This window comes from Panthera leo, chromosome D2 (genome assembly GCF_018350215.1).
Source record: "Panthera leo isolate Ple1 chromosome D2, P.leo_Ple1_pat1.1, whole genome shotgun sequence".
NCBI lineage: Eukaryota > Metazoa > Chordata > Mammalia > Carnivora > Felidae > Panthera > Panthera leo.
This window is the reverse complement of record NC_056689.1, coordinates 58,898,626-58,915,202: the sequence shown is the minus strand read 5'-3', so window position 1 is coordinate 58,915,202 and position 16,577 is coordinate 58,898,626. Positions and strand designations below refer to the sequence as shown.

The 16,577-nt window shown below is 54.1% G+C and overlaps 1 protein-coding gene across 5 annotated transcripts in view; it reads right to left on the bottom strand.

Moving 5' to 3' along the window:
* Window positions 1-2,507: 2,507 nt before the first annotated feature.
* The window catches only part of PAX2 (paired box 2), a 77,570-nt gene continuing 63,500 nt past the window's right edge, over window positions 2,508-16,577 (bottom strand). For 2 of the 5 annotated variants that reach the window (XM_042908812.1, XM_042908810.1), the window contains 3 exons: window positions 5,384-5,485; window positions 3,122-3,208; window positions 2,508-2,629 (listed from right to left, as the gene is read on the bottom strand). In XM_042908812.1, the coding sequence (XP_042764746.1) occupies window positions 2,508-2,629; window positions 3,122-3,208; window positions 5,384-5,485 (311 nt within the window). Of the gene's footprint in view, window positions 2,649-3,121; window positions 3,209-5,144; window positions 5,231-5,383; window positions 5,486-16,577 lie in introns of those variants that run through there. The other 3 variants (XM_042908813.1, XM_042908809.1, XM_042908811.1) reach the window with 2 other exon arrangements.

The window sequence follows — 16,577 nt, the reverse complement described above, 5'->3', positions numbered from 1 at the left end:
GGTAGCTACTGAAGGGAGGACTCATCTGGGCCTTTGCCGGATTTCAGCCATCACGAAAGGGTCTTGGCAAAGGGGGTGACAGGGAGGTCACGGTTGGAGGATCACTGAGTCAGGTATTTGGGGTCGACCAGTGTGAGAGGAGGCCTGTCCCAGAGACAGGGAGAGACAAACCTGGAGCCATGGGGAGTGCCATACAAAATTTTATTATTATTATTATTTATTATTATTATTATTATTTATTATTATTATTTATTTCTCATGTGCACAAAAAAAAAAAAAAAGAAGAAAAGAAAAGAAAGAAAAAGAAAAGAATCAAAACGAACCGACGCGCTGAAAGTGGCTAAGGAGACCAGAGCTGTCGGGGATCTCTCGAGGGTTTGGCTGGGTCCTGGGTCTGGGGCCCCTGCCCGGCCAGGCCAGCTCCACGAGGACTGGGAAGGACCGGGCCTCGGAGTTTGAACCTCAGCGCCCTCGCCGCCCCCACTCGGGCCACTGGAGCCTGGCCGGGCGCCGGCAGTTCCCTTCAACTATTCTCTTTTCTCGTTTTCCTTTTCAAATAACAAGGCTCGAAGGGGAGAGAGATAATCTGGGCGAGGACTCCAAGCCTTTTCGGATTTGTTCAAGGATTTTTATTTATTTATTTATTTATTTTCACTTTTATTGACTTTGTTTCTGTTATTTCGAGTCGTCACGATCCACGGGTGAGGAGACATGCAGGGCGCATCGCCGCTACCGAGAGAGCAACTACGGGGCGGGGCGGCCCGGGGCGCGCGGGGCACGGCCGGAGGGGCGAGCCCGGGGCTGGGGTCGGGGGGCCACCTCGGGGCTAGCCGGCGAGGGCTAGGCGGCCGGGCCGGGGCTGGGGGAGAGGCCGAGGGAGGGGCGGAGACAGAGACGGAGACGGAGACAGAGGGGGAGAGAGGCGGGGACGAGAGAGATGGAGAGAGGGGAGAGATGCGGAGGAGAGAGACGAGGAGAGCGAAAACACGGAATTACAGAGAAATAGCCAACGAAACAGAGGCGAGAGGAGTCCACAGGACCATGTTCGTCGTTTTGCATAGAGATTTCTTTTCTTTCGTAATTTTTTTTTTTTTTTTTTGTAACATAAAAAATGCCCCCCTCCCCCGGGACGTGCTGTGCTTTAGTGGGCGTGTAGCTGTGTCCCCCCCTCCCCCCCAGCGAGCGGCGACTCTCACAGCACAGACAGAGGGGCGTATCTACAGGCAGGGCGGGCGGGCAGCGGGGACTCTACCGGGCGGGGCGGGGCGGAGGGGCGGGCTTATATACATCGGGGTTCGCCTTCACACGACACACACCGTCTTTTTACAAAGCAGCAGCCTGTTGGGTTTCTGTTTTGTTTTGCTTCTCCTTTTTGGAAAGACCATCATATCAAATGTAGACTTTTCGCGGTTCTGTTCAGTTCCTGCCGGAGGAGGAGGCTGGGGGTGGGGGTGGGGATGGGGCGGGCGGCCCTCACCCCCACCCCGCCGCAGCTCAGACGCCGGCTCAGAACCGGCTCCTACCACCGGCAGATCGAGAGTCTGTGTCGGGGGAGGGGACGTCCAGGAACTGCCCGGGAAGACCAGTGCCCGCGGCCTACGGAAACTGGTCCTGCAGCGGGCACTGGAGAGCCTCCGCAGGGGCGAGGAGTTAGGAAGGAGAGGTGCAGAGTCGTGGGGTGGGAAAAGGACAGGCAGGGGGGAAGAATGGGAGGGCCGCAGATGGAAGAGACGCTGAGGTAGGGGCGAGATGGGGCCGAGAGTCTGGTCACTAGTAGGCGTGCCCTGGGGAACCAGGCAGTTCAGGTGGAATAGGGTAGAGCCAAGAGTAGGGCTCGGTGGGTGCGCGCTGCTGGGGCCTGCGTGCCTTGGGTCCCAACTTCGGAAAGACCTGATGACCCCAACCCCCGTCCCAAGAGCCCGCACCCCACGCCCCCATTCCGTTCCGCCTTCTGGGGTAGGGCACACTCGGAAGGTGGGGGCAGTCCGGCTGGCGCGAGCGTAAGGACTTTTCCCCGAGGGTTCGGCAGGGGGCTCTTCCTCCTTCTGCAGAAAAATCGTTTTGTTCTTAATTTCCTTCGCCCAGTCCCTCCAGCGAAGCCTCCAGGCGCCGGAGCGTCCGAGGCGGGCCGCTCCGGGGCTGGGCCGCGCTGCAGTCCGCGCTGATTGTGTGTCACAGAAACGTGTCCCCCGCGCGTGGCGGCGGGCCCGGCCAGGGTCCCGCGGTGTGGCTGGTCCGCTCCGGGGCCGGCTCGGGCCAAGTCGGGGCGAGCTGGGTCGCGCCCTCCTCTCGACGCCGCGCAGTCCAGGCAGGCGGGGAGGGGCGGCGGGCGGGGTTGGGGGCGGTGGGCCCGGGCCTGAGGGTCCCGCCCGCGGCTCCACCCGTCCTGTCCGGCCTTCGACGGGGTGGTGTGAAGGGCTGCAGGGTTCCTGGGGTGGGGGTGGGGCTGGGGCGGTGGCCGGGAGGCATCGCGTCGCGTCGGTCCTCCCTCCCTCCGGGGTGGGCGGTCAGACGGGGACGATGTGGAGGCCGAAGCTGTCGGCCTGAAGCTTGATGTGGTCCCCGCGGTAACTAGTGGCGGTCATAGGCAGCGGCAGCAGCGGCAGGGGCGGAGCCCCGGGGGGCGGCACTATAATAATAAGGGGAACCTGGAAGTTAACACAGGAGAAGAATGGGCTGGGTGAGAGGACAAACAGGAGAACAAAAAAGGAAAGAAAAGCAAAGACCTCCCCGGGGCTGGGGGCTGGCGGGATGGGGGCAAGGGAGACCTCGGCTGGGCTGCTGGGCCGGTTGCCCCCAGGAGAGCTTCATTCACGATGGGAGAGGGGCCCGATCAATGGGTGACCGCCGCCGCCCGACTGGGGACTTTCCAGGGGGGCCGAGGGTGGGGGCGGCGCAGAACCTTCTAACCCCCGGGAAGGGAGAGGAAGGGAGAGAAGGGACGGGAGGCGCGGGCGTCCTCTAGGGATCCCGGGGCCTCAGTGCTGCACTAACAGAGCCTGCCCGCCCGGCACCCGAAGGGCGGGTCGAGGGGAGCAAGACCGGCGTCCGGAAGCAGCCCGGCCAAGCCTGCCCGCGGGCTGACGCGCTGAGCCGCCGGCCAGCCAGGTGGCGTACTCACTTAGTAAGGCGGGGTTGCTGAATCTCCAAGCCTCGTTGTAGGCCGTGTACTGGGGGTGGCTGTACGGGTTGCCGGAGAACTCGCTCCCTGCGGGAGGGTTGGGGAGTGGGGATCAGACCAGCGCAACGCCCGGGCGGACCCGACGTGCCCCGCCAGCGGCCTCCCCCGGGCCCGAGGTGCAGGTGCGGCGGGCAGGACGGAGGCAGAGCAATCCACTGGGTCTGCGTGGGGAGAGCCCGTTGCGGGGGGGCGGGTGCAGAAGCACCGACGGCCCTCGCACATGGGCCTGGGGGCTCGGGGCTCCGCCACGGAGGCGCTCTGGGTCACCCAGGGAGGGTTTGTTCCGGGTCCAGGCGCGCCTACCCCGCTGCGTTGGGGTCTAGGGCCTTTTTAGTGGATACTCTGGTTCTAGGAATCGTAGCCCCCACGGGATGGAAGCCGGGGAGGGTGGCGAAGAAAGGCCCTCGGGACACTTTGTCCCAGAAAGTCCTGAGAATGGCATCTCAGCACGGTGCCAATGCAAGGGGTGGGGGTTTCTGCTGGGAAACACCGCCCCCCCCCTCCCGCCTTTCCCTGGAGAGATTCGATAGGCGGGCCACGCAGCAGAAGGAGGCGGTGGGAAGCAGGGGGACAGCCCGCCGGTCCGCGAGCGGTTAGCGGAGGGCCCCGTGGGCTGGGAGCGGACGGAAGCTGCTTCCCTCCCTCCGCGGGAGAAAGGCCAGGCCTCCGGGTTTCCCCCTCGCCCTTTCTCCTGTGTGATGACCCCAGACTGTTTACAGTGATCCCTAACCGCGGGTTAAGTAGAGGAGAAGGGGCCCCTCTCCGAGAGGGAGCTGGGGTGGGGGTGGGGGATGCAGCCACTGGAAAGCCTGTTTATTGACGAGGAGGGAAAGCATGCGTGCAGCAGGATAATGAGCTTCTGAGCTCAACTGTGACCAAGAGGAACTGAGCTATCTCCTTCCCCATCGCTAATGAAACAAGTGTAATTTCCTCATCAGCACTAGATTCTGTTTAACGACTCCCCCCTTGCCACCATGAGCTCTCTGCGGCTCCCCTCATCCCCACCTCCTTGCAGGCTTCCCCCCTCCCTCACCCCCACCTCTCTAAGACCTTCTCCAGCCTCCACCTGCTCACTGCTGGGACCTTCCCAGAAGAATCTCCTTGTCCCCAACACTCCTACCCACGCCCCTCCAGATCTGGGCAGGAATCCCCTCACCTACACCTCCCAGCTTTCCTTAGCCAGTTCCTCTAACTCCCTTCAGCCCCTATGGGGGTACAGCACCCCGGGGCAGTCTTCCTCTTTGCCACTGCCCTTCCCCCCACGCTCTGCCTCCCCAGGGCTGCCCCTGGATGCACATCCGGGAGTGGGGCCAGTCACCCTCTTCTGTCCTCCCCCACCGTGAGGGTTGTGTGTCAGGGAAGGGACACACAAGAGGGCAACCAGCAGCAGTGGACTGCAGGCCCAGCGAGTCTCACCCTCTTGAAGATAAGAGGGTTTTTTGGTGTGTATACGAACAGAAGCTTCAGCTCCCTCTGGCTTCAAGCCAGGCTCCCAATCTGGGATGGGAGGTTGGAAAGAGCACAGCCTCCAGCTACAGTCCTCAGTCCCTAAATCCGGCCTCTGCCTCTCCGATTCATACAGTCCAGACCCAACTCCTCCCAGGAGCAATGAGGGCCCGGTACCTCTGAGGAGACGTGGTTCTCTAGCTTGTCTCTCTGAAGCCAGAGTCTCTCTGGATCCTGCCATAGCCTGTCTTCTGTTCCTCTTTCCTTAGGGACTAGCTCCCTCCTCTCCCTGGGGTGGGGTCAGTTCACACTGGTTTTCCCTGCGGGTTGGTGTGGACCAGGGTGGCTTTGTCTGAGTGACTGACAATGCCCCTGGAAATGGTTCTGGGCTCCAAGTTTCCATGGAAACCAGGGCAGGCCCTTCCAAGCAGTGTCAGCTGGCTGGGGTGGGCTGGGGCACCGAGAGAGGAGCCGGGGCACAGGCTCCGCTGGGTGGGCACCGGGGAGGGGCCCTGGCATACGGTGGGGTGCACACAAGAGCCCCTTCGGCCAACTCCCTCCCTGGGTTGCTCCTGAGGGAGGACGAGGGACCAACTGCAGCCTCTAGGGAGAGAGAGGGATGGAACAGAAAAGGCTTGGGGGGAGGGGACGTTGGGTCTCCCCCCACCCCCAGCCTCAGACTACAGCCGACTCAGCAGCGCACCCACAGCGTAGTCACCCCCATCTAAACGAGGCAGCTGCACCATTGTCACCTACCAGGCACCATTCCTGCCAGGGTGGAGGTGGGGTAGCTTCCCTGGCCAGTGGGGGGCACGTGAGGGGGGTAACCAGGCAGGGTGGTGCTCGCCATGTCGCGACCTAGAAAGACACAAAGGGGACGGGGTGAGGCCTGGAAGGGAGAGGCCTGCCTCTGCTCCCACCAGGGTACTCCATGGGAAGGACGCTCTTGGCAAGGAAGGAGCAGACACGTGGCAGAAGAGCTGAATGAGCAGGTCCGCGTGCGCCCTTAACACGCGTTGAAGCCCGTTAGCTAAACGTCTGTCCTATGATCGGCCATGCACCTCTGCTGTTTCCAGCACTTTGTGTGTCTCTGTGTGCGTTCGTGTGCCTACGTGTTCGCCTTTGCTTGTGTCCCTTTGTTGCCCAAACCCAGATGGAGAAGGGGCGGGGGGTGACCTGCTTTTATTCCTCCTCCCCAGGAAGATACTCAGCTGTGGTCTCTCCGGTAGCCAAATGGACCTCTATCATCTTGCTCACCCCGCACCTCTCTAACACCCCATCTTTCCTTCAGGCTTGGAGGGTACCCCCACCCCCACCCATTCTGGGGCCAATGGGCATTTCTTGTCCTCTCTCAGTGGAGCTGCAGGTGCTGGGCCTGGCAGGTGTGGAGAGTGGGGGTGGGGGAGGCATCCAAGTGGGTTACTTTGCTCTTAGCGTTTATGGCATTTAAATGATATGGGGCGCCTGGGTGGCTCAGTGGGTTGAGCGTCCGACTTTGGCTCAGGTCATGATCTTGTGGTTCATGAGTTCAAGCCCCGCCTCAGGCTCTGTGCTGACAGCTCAGAGCCTGGATCCCACTTCGGGTTCTGTCTCCCTCTCTCTCTGTTCCTTCCCCGCTCACACTTGGTGTCGCTGTCTCTCTCTCAAAAATGAATAAAGAATTTAAAAAATTTTAAATGATAAAAAAAACCATCCCTGAAGTGAATCAGGGGCTTTGAGCCAACAGTTCAAGTGGATCAGATCAAGTTCCAACGAGCAAACCCCTCTCCCCACACCAACTGCCGGACCTCAGTCTCTGGAAACTTCTACTAGCTAGAGTCTGGAGGGTGGGAAGCAGGGCTTTCCTTCACAGTGTCCTGGAGTGAAGGTAAAGCAAGCCAGTATTAGGGAGCCACCCATGGTTCACAGACATCTCTGGGATGCAGCGACACCTGAGTGGCCTCCCTTTCTTGCCTGTCCCCTCCATCGCCATGAAGGGATCACCACCTCCCTTACGTTTTATGCCTCAATCTTTAATGCCAACAATCTGCCCTCTTCCCTCTCCCGCAGTGCCATGCCCTAGAGACAATGTGATGCTCTCCTGGGTCCCATTTATCCTCTCCAGATTCCCCTTATCCTCCTCTTCAGCCTGTCCACTGTCCCACTCTGGTGCCTCTGTCTGACCCTGAGAAGGCAAGGTGTGGCAAGATGCAGGGAGTCACAGAACTCCGCACATCTGGCCCAGTGCGTTTCCTTTTCCTCAGCTCCCCCCACCCACCCGCAGCTTTCATCCTCCCTATGGCTATTCCAAAGTGCCCCTCGTTCTCCTGGCCACTCTCTCTGTGAATTTCACCTCATCTCCTACTTTTCTGACCCGTGTGAGTTTCCTCACTTCTCCCTCAACACATCTGAGTGATTCAATTCTCCCAAAGTACACCGGGCTACAGCTCAGGCTTTTGCATTTCCAGCTGCCTGCTGAACATTTTCATTAGCTGTCCCACTGTCACCTAAAACTGAGCAGGAATAAACGCAGACTCATCTTCCTCCCAATCAGGTCTCCTGACCCTCTTGAAGACCACCAGACCAAACACTTTAGAATCCTTCTTGATGTGTAGCCTTTGTCCTTCCCCTTTAGATGAAGTCAGTCAGCAAGTGTTATCAATTCCCCTTAGCAATGTCTGTAACATCAGTCCCGTCTCCATTGCCTCTCCCACCTCCAGAGCTCAGCTCCTGAGCACCTGCCCCTGGTCAGCCACAACAGTGTTTTTGCTTGTATTCCCTGCCTCCACGTTCTTGCCTCTCCCATCTATCCCAAGGGTGGCCGCCTGGCTAGTCCTCAGGAAACGTTGCTTTCAACATATCGCTTCCCTTGTGAAGACCACCATGGATTCTCTGCGGTCCACAGTTGGAATCCACACTCTGCCAAGGCTTTCAAAGCCTCCTGGGTACTCTCCCCACCTGACTTTCTCAGCTCTGATTCTCACTCCACCTGGTTTAGTTGGACTGCTTTCATGGGCGGGTGTGCTTTTGCCGTATCGTTTTGTCTTCCGCATAGCTACCCTCTCCTTCCAGCTCGAGCCTTAAAATGCCTACCATTCTACCCATCAGGGAAGTTTCTTTCTTCCAAATTTCTACAGTGTCTGTGCTGCATGGCTGACCACGACATTATATTTCATAAGGCATCAGACCCGTTCTTTCATATTATGGCTTGCTTCCTCAAATAGACCATAATCAAACTGAGGGCAGGGCCCTGTCTTCTGCTCTGCCTTGCATGGTTGGTAACTCAATAAAGGATGCTCAATAAATATTTACTGATTGATTCTCTATCACTCTGTTGCACTTACAGCCAATGCCAGGCGGGTTGTATTGTTTTCTGACTGTTTCATGTGTGCTGGTCTCCTTTGAAGAGGTAAAGGCTGGGGCAGAATGTCAATGCTGAAATCTGCTTTTTCTCTAAAAATAGTTTGAACAGGCCATTACGAATTTTTAGGGGATGATGAGAGATGACAGTGACTTGTATTGTGACTTATAGCCCATCAAGCAATAGAATGGTTCTCTTCTCTACTGTCTAATATAGCTAAGGTCTTATATTTCCTAAAACTCAAGAACAAACAATGGAGCAGAACCATCAGACAAGAGATCACTTCGGACTCCCAGAGAGGAAGAAGGAAGTATCTGTGCCTGCTTTGTTGTGGGTTTTCTTTCATTGACTTCTATTGTCAATAAAAGTTTCACTCCTCCTGACCATCTCTCAGTGGAGTGGGTCTGAAATGGACAAGGACGGCAATATTTATCAACTCCCTGAGAGACGAATAATATGGCATGTGCTGGTCAAAAAGCCCCAAGACAGAGGAGAGTTAGGGAAGATGTAGAGGTTTTGAAATGAGAAAGATATAGAAATCCAATTCCTCCTGGTCCTGCGATCTTAATGCCTGGAAAGCAGCCAGAAAAGTGAAAAACAGGAATTTAAATGCGCCCGAATTCTGATTTTTAGCTGCCTGGTTCCTACAGCCTGCCACACATGAATTCCTTGTAATCTGAGGTTGTGTCATACAATTCCCTACCTAGCTTCGGAGAAAGGAAGAGAGGCTGGATGCCTGGAAAGGTGTCTTCAGCTAGCCTGGAGTTATCCCCACTGCACTGTTTAGTTCCACTGGCTTTTGCTCTTGCAAAAACAGTCAGGCTAACTTCTGGCACACAGAAACTTCTGCATGCTGGAAGTCACCCGCAGAATTGTTCATTGAAAGACACATTCCCAAATTCTAGTTAAAGAACTGAACCCGGGAAGTGCTTTTCAGACATTTTTAAAATGTGAGAGAAGATGCCCAGGACGAGGAAGAAGCATGCAAGCTTCCTGGTGTTCTGCATACAGCTGTGAAGCTGCTGCCACTGCGGATTCTGAAACATCAGCATCACCACAAAGAAGTGCCCATCAGGACCCCTGAGCCAACAGAGGTGCAAGCCGCCGCATACAAAGCACGCTCAATGGCTTCATTAGTACACAGGTGACACCAGAAGAGGAGGAAAAAATTGACCAAACTCTTGCCAGAGCCATATATTCTTCTGGAACCCCGTTGTCAATAATGGAAAACACGTACCGCAGGAAGTTTTCAAATTACTAAGACCATCATACCATTTGCCCAGCAGCATTCTTTGAGCAAGCCTCTTTTAGCGAGAGATATGAATGGGTAATGGAATCTGTGCAAGGAAGAATCGGCAGAGCACTGCAGACGGATGGACACAAGGGAGCAAAGAGAGACTCGAGAACTGGAAGCACAACCAACCCCTAAAAACAAAGGAGCGAAAGCACAGAAAGAGGAGAAAACAGCCACGTGGCGAAATACATAGGTTATTAAGTATGTGTTACCCAACAGAGGATAGGGAGAGGCAAGAGTGTTTTGCTCACCCACAGTGCCAGTCATGGGACAACAGCACCAGGAATCACAAATGGATAAGAACCCACATATGACCAGGGGAAGGGGCATTTCGTGTTGGATCCTTGCTTCCTAAGATGACAAAGTTTTAAAGATGGAAGAGCCTTCGAGAAGATCTAACGCCCTTGTTTCAAAGTTGAGAAAAATGGAGGCGCAGAGAGGCATAAAGATTTCCTAATGGGTCTAGAGCTAGTAAAGGAGAGAGCCAGAGTCCGAAGCTGTGTCTGTCCCACACCGCCTTTTAATGATAACGTGAAGCCAGATAATTCCCAAAAGAGCCAAAGGAAAGGAAAAGAAGTCATCCAACAGGCAAAAGCTCATACTGTCGCCGTTGTCATTAAGATGAGGCAAGAAAAAACAGGACATAAAGAATAAAATACTGACACCGAAAGTCTGTAGTAAAACTCCATGGGGTGGAGTATTAATCTCCTTGGAGAGTTTTCTAAAAAACAAAGAGGCTCTTTAAGAAACAGTAGTAGTCGAGAATCTTAAAGTACCCAGAAGTGTTAGCAGCACTGTACTTGATGAGGATGTCTTCTCAGTTCAACTGCAGAAGTCCCTGAAGAGTCTACAGCCAATTTCTACAGCAATCACTACATCTGAATCAGACGGTGCACTTTTGCCAGACATTCCTTACCAAATGGGCCAGATCGAATCAACTGTTTTGGAGAATCTAAGTGCAGTTCCTCTTCCAAAGCACAGAGAAAAGCAAGGCGAATGACTTTATTAAGAAATTGGAAAATTTCAGTCACCAGAGAATTTATGCTATCTTGTCAGCTCTAAGATTCAAGGGCAGAGTTGTGTTTCTACTTGATCTAGTCTAGCTGGCATTCATCGAACGCCGATGACAGCTGGGCACTGTCCGAAACATTTTCTGTGTCTTCTCTCTTTTAATCCTCATATCCACCAACGATGTCGATCTGCTTGTAATCCCCATTGTATAGATGAAAAACTGAAACTCAGAGGGGCTAAGTATTATGTTCGAGATTTCACAGAGAGTAGAATCGTTGAATCTGGATGACAGAACAAGCAGGACCATAGGAACTGATTCTAGAATGACATTCTTGAATATTATAGACCCAGAAAGTAGGTATTTGGTCCAGGAAGGTAACCTGGGATGATGCTAAATGAATCCTTCCTAAAGCAACATCTTGTGGCTTCTTGTTTCTTGCATGGTTCAGGTTCTTTCATTTTCTACAGCAAGGGTTTTAAACGAGTTCACTGATCCTGCAGGGACTCCATAGATATGCTTCATAGGGTCCATGTAAAGCTATACATCAGACGTTATGAGTACACATATATAACACCTAGATGGCCTTTATCATATTCGCAAAAGTATGCCTGACTCAGAGATTGAGAAACACTACTCATAACACACCAAACGAACCTCCTTTCTTTGGCCTAAGAAAGACACCGATTTGTTCGAAAGCGCTTCAATCGTACCAGTAGACGAGATCCTACAGAGAACAGCAGGAGAGCATGTGAGGGAGCGGAGAGTCTTATCTCAAGTAGGGGAAACGTCAGCATTCCGAAGACCCAGGAAACAATAAAAAGGCAGCTGCCCGAGTGGCGGAGGTGCTCGGGCTCAGGGATGACTCAGACCACCAGACTTATTAGACACAGATTTATACAGCCAAAGTTCCAGCCGGTGAGTGTAGGGGTGCTTTTCCGCAGCATCGTTCTCTGAAAATGAGCACTTCTGCTATCCACTTGACACTGTGGAGGAGCCTAAGGCCAGAAAACATAACTCTTGTTTTACTCTCCTAGTCTCAAGTTTTGTCTGCTTCTCATAAGGTACTGAAGATGAAGACATTAGATTGCTCCGAGGGTGGCGGTCTGTGCCTGCGTTTGACACAAGCATCCGTAATACTCCCAAGAATGCGCGGTTATTAAATTTGTAATTGCCGCCTAAATACACTGCACATTTCCACTGGTGTACCGATTATAATCACTTAATGACCAGTCCAAGTTTAAATAATCTGCTAAAGTAACAAACTTCACATCTGTAAAAGCTGCTTTTTAAGGAGTTTCCCACTTAGTTCGTGCTGTTTCTTATTTCCAAGGTTTCCAAATCCTCCCAAAGGTTCTTCCTCGAGGGCAGAGGTGCCTGCGCGACGGCCCGCCAGCCCCGGGGAACCGTGCTGGCCCCAGAGCTCTTCATCCTGAGCCCTGCCTACTCTGGGTTCCAGCAGAGGGGGCTGTGCCCGCAGCTCAGGTGGCTGCTCTCCTAGCTGATCTTGCTTCCCACTGACAGCTGGACCTTTAGTCCCTGCGGTGTCCTGGGCGGGGACGCCGCCCAGATCTGTGTGGGCTCAGGGGGGTCTGCGCCCAGACAGCCAACCAGCTGGATACACCAGCCATGCCGTCCCCACCCCTTCCCCTTCCAGCACACTCACTGCCCTCATCTGAGCTGGCCTAGGGCCCCCCAAGGGTGGCTTCCCTTTAACTCAGCTGGACCATGGATGGAGCTACAGCCTCAGGATCCTGGGATAAGGCTAGGGAGTGTTGGGGAGAATCACATTTTCAAAGGCCTGAAAGAGAATGTGGCTATCTCCTAGTCCAACCCCCTTACCTTACAGAGAAGGAAACTGAGGCTAAGAGAGAGGGGAAGACATCCCAGCCCTCTCCTCCCTCACTTCCCCAAGCTGCCTTCTCTGGCTCCTTTAGCAAATCTCAAGTGGAGACCAGGAGTTGGGCAGGTGCTGGCGCACCGCCGCCCCCCACCCCCCGGAGGCGGGCCCAGGCTCACTGATGGGCTCAAGAGCACGAGAGACCCTCGTGCTGGGTGGGCAGAGGTTAAGCCTGTTTGCACAGTCTCCCGATACTCCAGGTCTCCCAGTTCCTCTCCGGCTTTATTTTGTTCTCTGAGACCACTGAATTGTCAGCTCTAATCCTTCCGAAAGCGCAGCGTTTTTCAGGCGCTCTGTGTAAGTGAAACCCTAATCCCAAGGAAAACGGCCACTTAAGCTGCTGGAGCATTAGGCTGCTCTTGGAGCGGGCCGCAGACTTCCTCCCTCCCTGCCTAGCAGCCCAGCCGCCACGGGGGAGGAGAGGAGAGGATTCCAGGCTGAAGGGAGCAAAGCCCTCTCAGAAGTAACAATAGTAGCAAGGCTTGCCTCCCAAAGCTCAGGGGTGAAACAGTACTGGCTTGTTTGTCCTGAGGCTAATAGTGGGGGAAGGAAAGATTCTGATCACCCTGGGCCAGGTGTGTGAGTGTGTGTGTGTGTGTGGGGGGGGGGTGTTTCCTGTCACCTTGGGGGGTGGCTGGCTCTCTGGGGGAAACAGGCTTTCAGGTCTTACCTAGGTGGCCCACCAGGACATTTCTGAGCCCTTGGTCCCAAAGCATACCTGGAATACTCATCAGGATACCACCATTTAGAATTTCTGGTTATTCAGAAAAGATTAAGTTGACTGATTTTTACTTTTACTTAGCCAAACTTTTCTTCTTAGAAAGGGCCAAATAATGAACAAGCTCAGTGGCAGGGGAGCCCCCTTTTGGGGAATTGTCCTTTGGGACCCCCCCCCATGCATCTCTAAACATCTATGACAGCTGAAAGGTCCTCTGTAACCCAGCTAATCATGAAGATAGTGCCCAGTGCTTTCTATTAGGCAACTCTTTGTTAGCCTGAGTTGGCTACTATATGCGCTTGGAATAAAGATCATTGATTTCTTAAAAATATTTTGAATTCATATTAAAACTGGCCCCTCCTGGGGTGCCTGGGTGGCTCAGTCAGTTAAGCGTCGGACTTTGGCTCAGGTCATGATCTCAAGGTCTGTGAGTTCGAGCCCCGCGTCAGCCTCTGTGCTGACAGCTCAGAGCCTGGACCCTGCTCTGGATTCTGTGTCTCCCTCTCTCTCTCTCTCTCTGCCCCTCCCCTGCTAGTACTCTGTCTATCAAAAATAAATAAAAACATTAAAAAATAAACCTGGCCCCTCTCCCTGGTCTCTACATGGGTCAGCGAGCCCTTGCTGTGGAGGATGAAGCACAATCCATCTGGGATGCTCAGACTTTGGGTCTCTTGGATGGAAGGAAGAGACGAAGGGAGAAGTCAAGAGGAAGGCCCAAGGTATGACCACAGTACTGCATCTTTGTTAAAATACCCTGGAGCTTTTCATACTGTCTTCATATTCCCCATGACTCTCCTCCCCTCTGCAACTCCATTAGCAGCCCACCCCGCACCCCGCTGTGCTTCTGTCCAAGGCACCCTGCTGGGATGGGCAGCCCATCACCACTGGGATGGCTGGTAGGCACAGACATGGGATGTGGATTGAGGATGGAAATTGGGGAGGTACAGCTATTATTCTGCTCCAATTTGATCTCACTCTCCCAGGCCTAGAGTGGATTGATGCCCCTTCTTTTCAGTATCCTTTCCCTTTAGAGGTGAACTGGATAAAGGAGGAAGGGGCAGAGCCCTGATTCAATGACTCCCTAAGCTGCAGGCCCAGGGCACCCGCATTATCTGTCAATGTCTCATTGCTATGGAAATGCCCCCATAATTAAATCAGAGCTGAGGTCTAAGGCCTGGAGGTCCTTGGGGATGTAGCCGGAGGCCTCAGGGATGTCTGGAGGAGGCTAGCTTCATACTGTTGGGCCTTCTCAGCCTAAATGAAGAGTCCAGGGCCCGTGGGTGCTGTGCAGAAGCCCTCTGGTCTGGTTTGGCCTCCTCAGCAAAGGGCTCTGACTTGCTGTATGTCAGAAGTTGCCCTAGCGCCCTTCTTTCAAGGTTGGAGAGGAACTCTGATGTCTGTGCCCTAAATTCCTCTAGCTAATCAGGGTCTTTGAGCTGACAGACAAGGCTAGGAGACTCCCAGCCTCCTTTAGAAACATTTCTCAGCCTTTATTGCCCTCTCCTCCCCCGGAGGGGCTGGCCAAGAGCTAAGCTGTTTGTTTTATGGAGGGAAGTGCAGTTGCATTGGAAGGGGGTTGTTAACTACAGGAAAGAGGCAGTTTCTGGAGGTCCTCAGGACTCCCCGGTAGGAGGAGGAGGGTTTCTCCCAGGACCCACACTTCTATCGGCTAAAAAGCCGCTTCGCTGACCATCCCAGATGTGGGCAGGGGATCTGAGCTTCTGAGAGCTCACAACCCTTTTTCAGAAGCTGAGCCTGCACTGTCCACACAGGCCTCCAGGACCTGGGGGGGTCAGCCCTGCTTTCCAGCTTTGACCTCTGCCTTATTGACCTCCCCCCACCTCTGCTCAAATTTACCAGCTTCCAGGAGAATCTTCTGCTCCCTCTCTCCCCCGCCTTGAGCAGCATCCACCTCTCCTCCTGGGTCTTAGCTATAGATTCCTTCAGAGCTGTAGTCTTAAGGCATCACGAGAAGTTTCTCCCAAACTCTTGGAATAAGACCCCCTTCTCCTCCCACTGCCAGGGTAGGGAAGCTAACAAGGCTCTTCTTCTCACTGAGGAGGAGTGTATTTTCCTCATCCCTAGCTTTCCAAAGTTCAGATATTTTTTTCCAAAGAAAAGGGAAGATTCTCTGCTGACCCTTTGATCTGGGAGTTTGGAGAAGCAGGGGACAGGCTGTACTCTCAGGGTACAGGCCTGAGGCTCAGCTCTTTCCATGGCGCCTGGACCTCAAAACCATGTGCTATAGGTGCGGTCTTCAGCCTTTGTCCTTTCTGATTTTTATTGCCTGACGATTGGCTGAGCAGTGGCGGGGAGGGGGATGTGATATCTAGATCTGTAACAAACACAAAACTGATACTTAACTTTTATCTTTTTAAGACTAAAACATGTTTATTTTATAGATGCTTTTGGACTGCTCTACTATGTCCCGTTCTTGGGGAGAGTAATCGTCCTTTTGATTGCTTCTGCTAACTCTCCCTCACGATAGCTTATATTCACATGAAGTGTGTAGTTTGTTTTGTTTTGTTTTGTTTTTTTGTAGCAAGCTCATCTTCAGTGGCAGAGTCCCAGGTGCCCGAGGTTGGGGACTGCCCCTACAGAGAAGGTCTGCCCTTGCCCCTGCAGGGGTTTCTGAGTGGGTCACTATTCTAGACACATTTTTATGCCAGCTATTGGCTGGGGAGTTCCTGTCACACTCTCAGGTATAAACTTGAACTCTTGAACCAGGGTCAGGCTTCAGGGCGCCATTTTTCATGGAGACCATTTTTCCCCCTTGCTTGCTTCCCTGGACCCACTGGGATACGTTTATGTGTCTCCCTTTCACGGACAGTGTTGTCCTGCTCTGTCCCTGGCTTTATGCGGGGTAATACTCAGTTCTAGCTTCCTGCTTCTTGTGGACCCAAGGTCATGGCTCCTCTCTGGTGTGTTACAACCCCAACGTCCCCCAGTTAGGGTCCACCTCCAGTGCGATACCCTCAGTCTCTCACAGATCGCCCGGGCTTTGAGTTTCCCTCTACGTCTGGTGCCACAGAATGAGATTTGTCTGTGTATTAACAATTCTTGTTGTTACATTTTACCCAGCGGTGTTTTGGTGAGTGCAACCTGCCTGGTTTCTGGACATTGGCCTCATTCCTCCATTACCTCTCTGGGACTAAAAGGAGGGCGACAAGGATTACGCTCGCGTGCATCTCTCCTGGTGCTTGGTGCTGATGCCCACTAGAGGCCAGTGAAGCCCACTTGTGCATCAAGTCCAGGGGCCGCTGGGTTCCTGGGATGCCAGGGTAAGCATGGAGAGCCGCCAAACCATCCCTGACTCGCTCCGTTTGGCCTCCAGGGTGGGGAACCTGCTCTCCCCTTCAGGGTGGACTTTCGCCAGGTCAAGGGACTCTCTCAATGCTCAGGCGCGTCTCCGAGGGACTCGGGGAATCCCGAAACTAGTACTCATCTTCTCTCAGATCAACATTGTTGCCAGTGTCCCCTCATGCTCCTCTATGGCTAGAGACCTGGACAGACACAGGAAGGGAGAGGCTGGGGTGGGGGTCACGGGGGAAGAAGGGCTGTTTCCTACCGGTGGTGCGAAATTTGAAGACATCGGCAGGCACACAGTTGGAGCCAGAGGCCTCACTGAAGTCCTGACCTAGAGGTCCCTGGGGCTACTGAGGGGTCGATGGCGGCCCCCTATGGAGTCC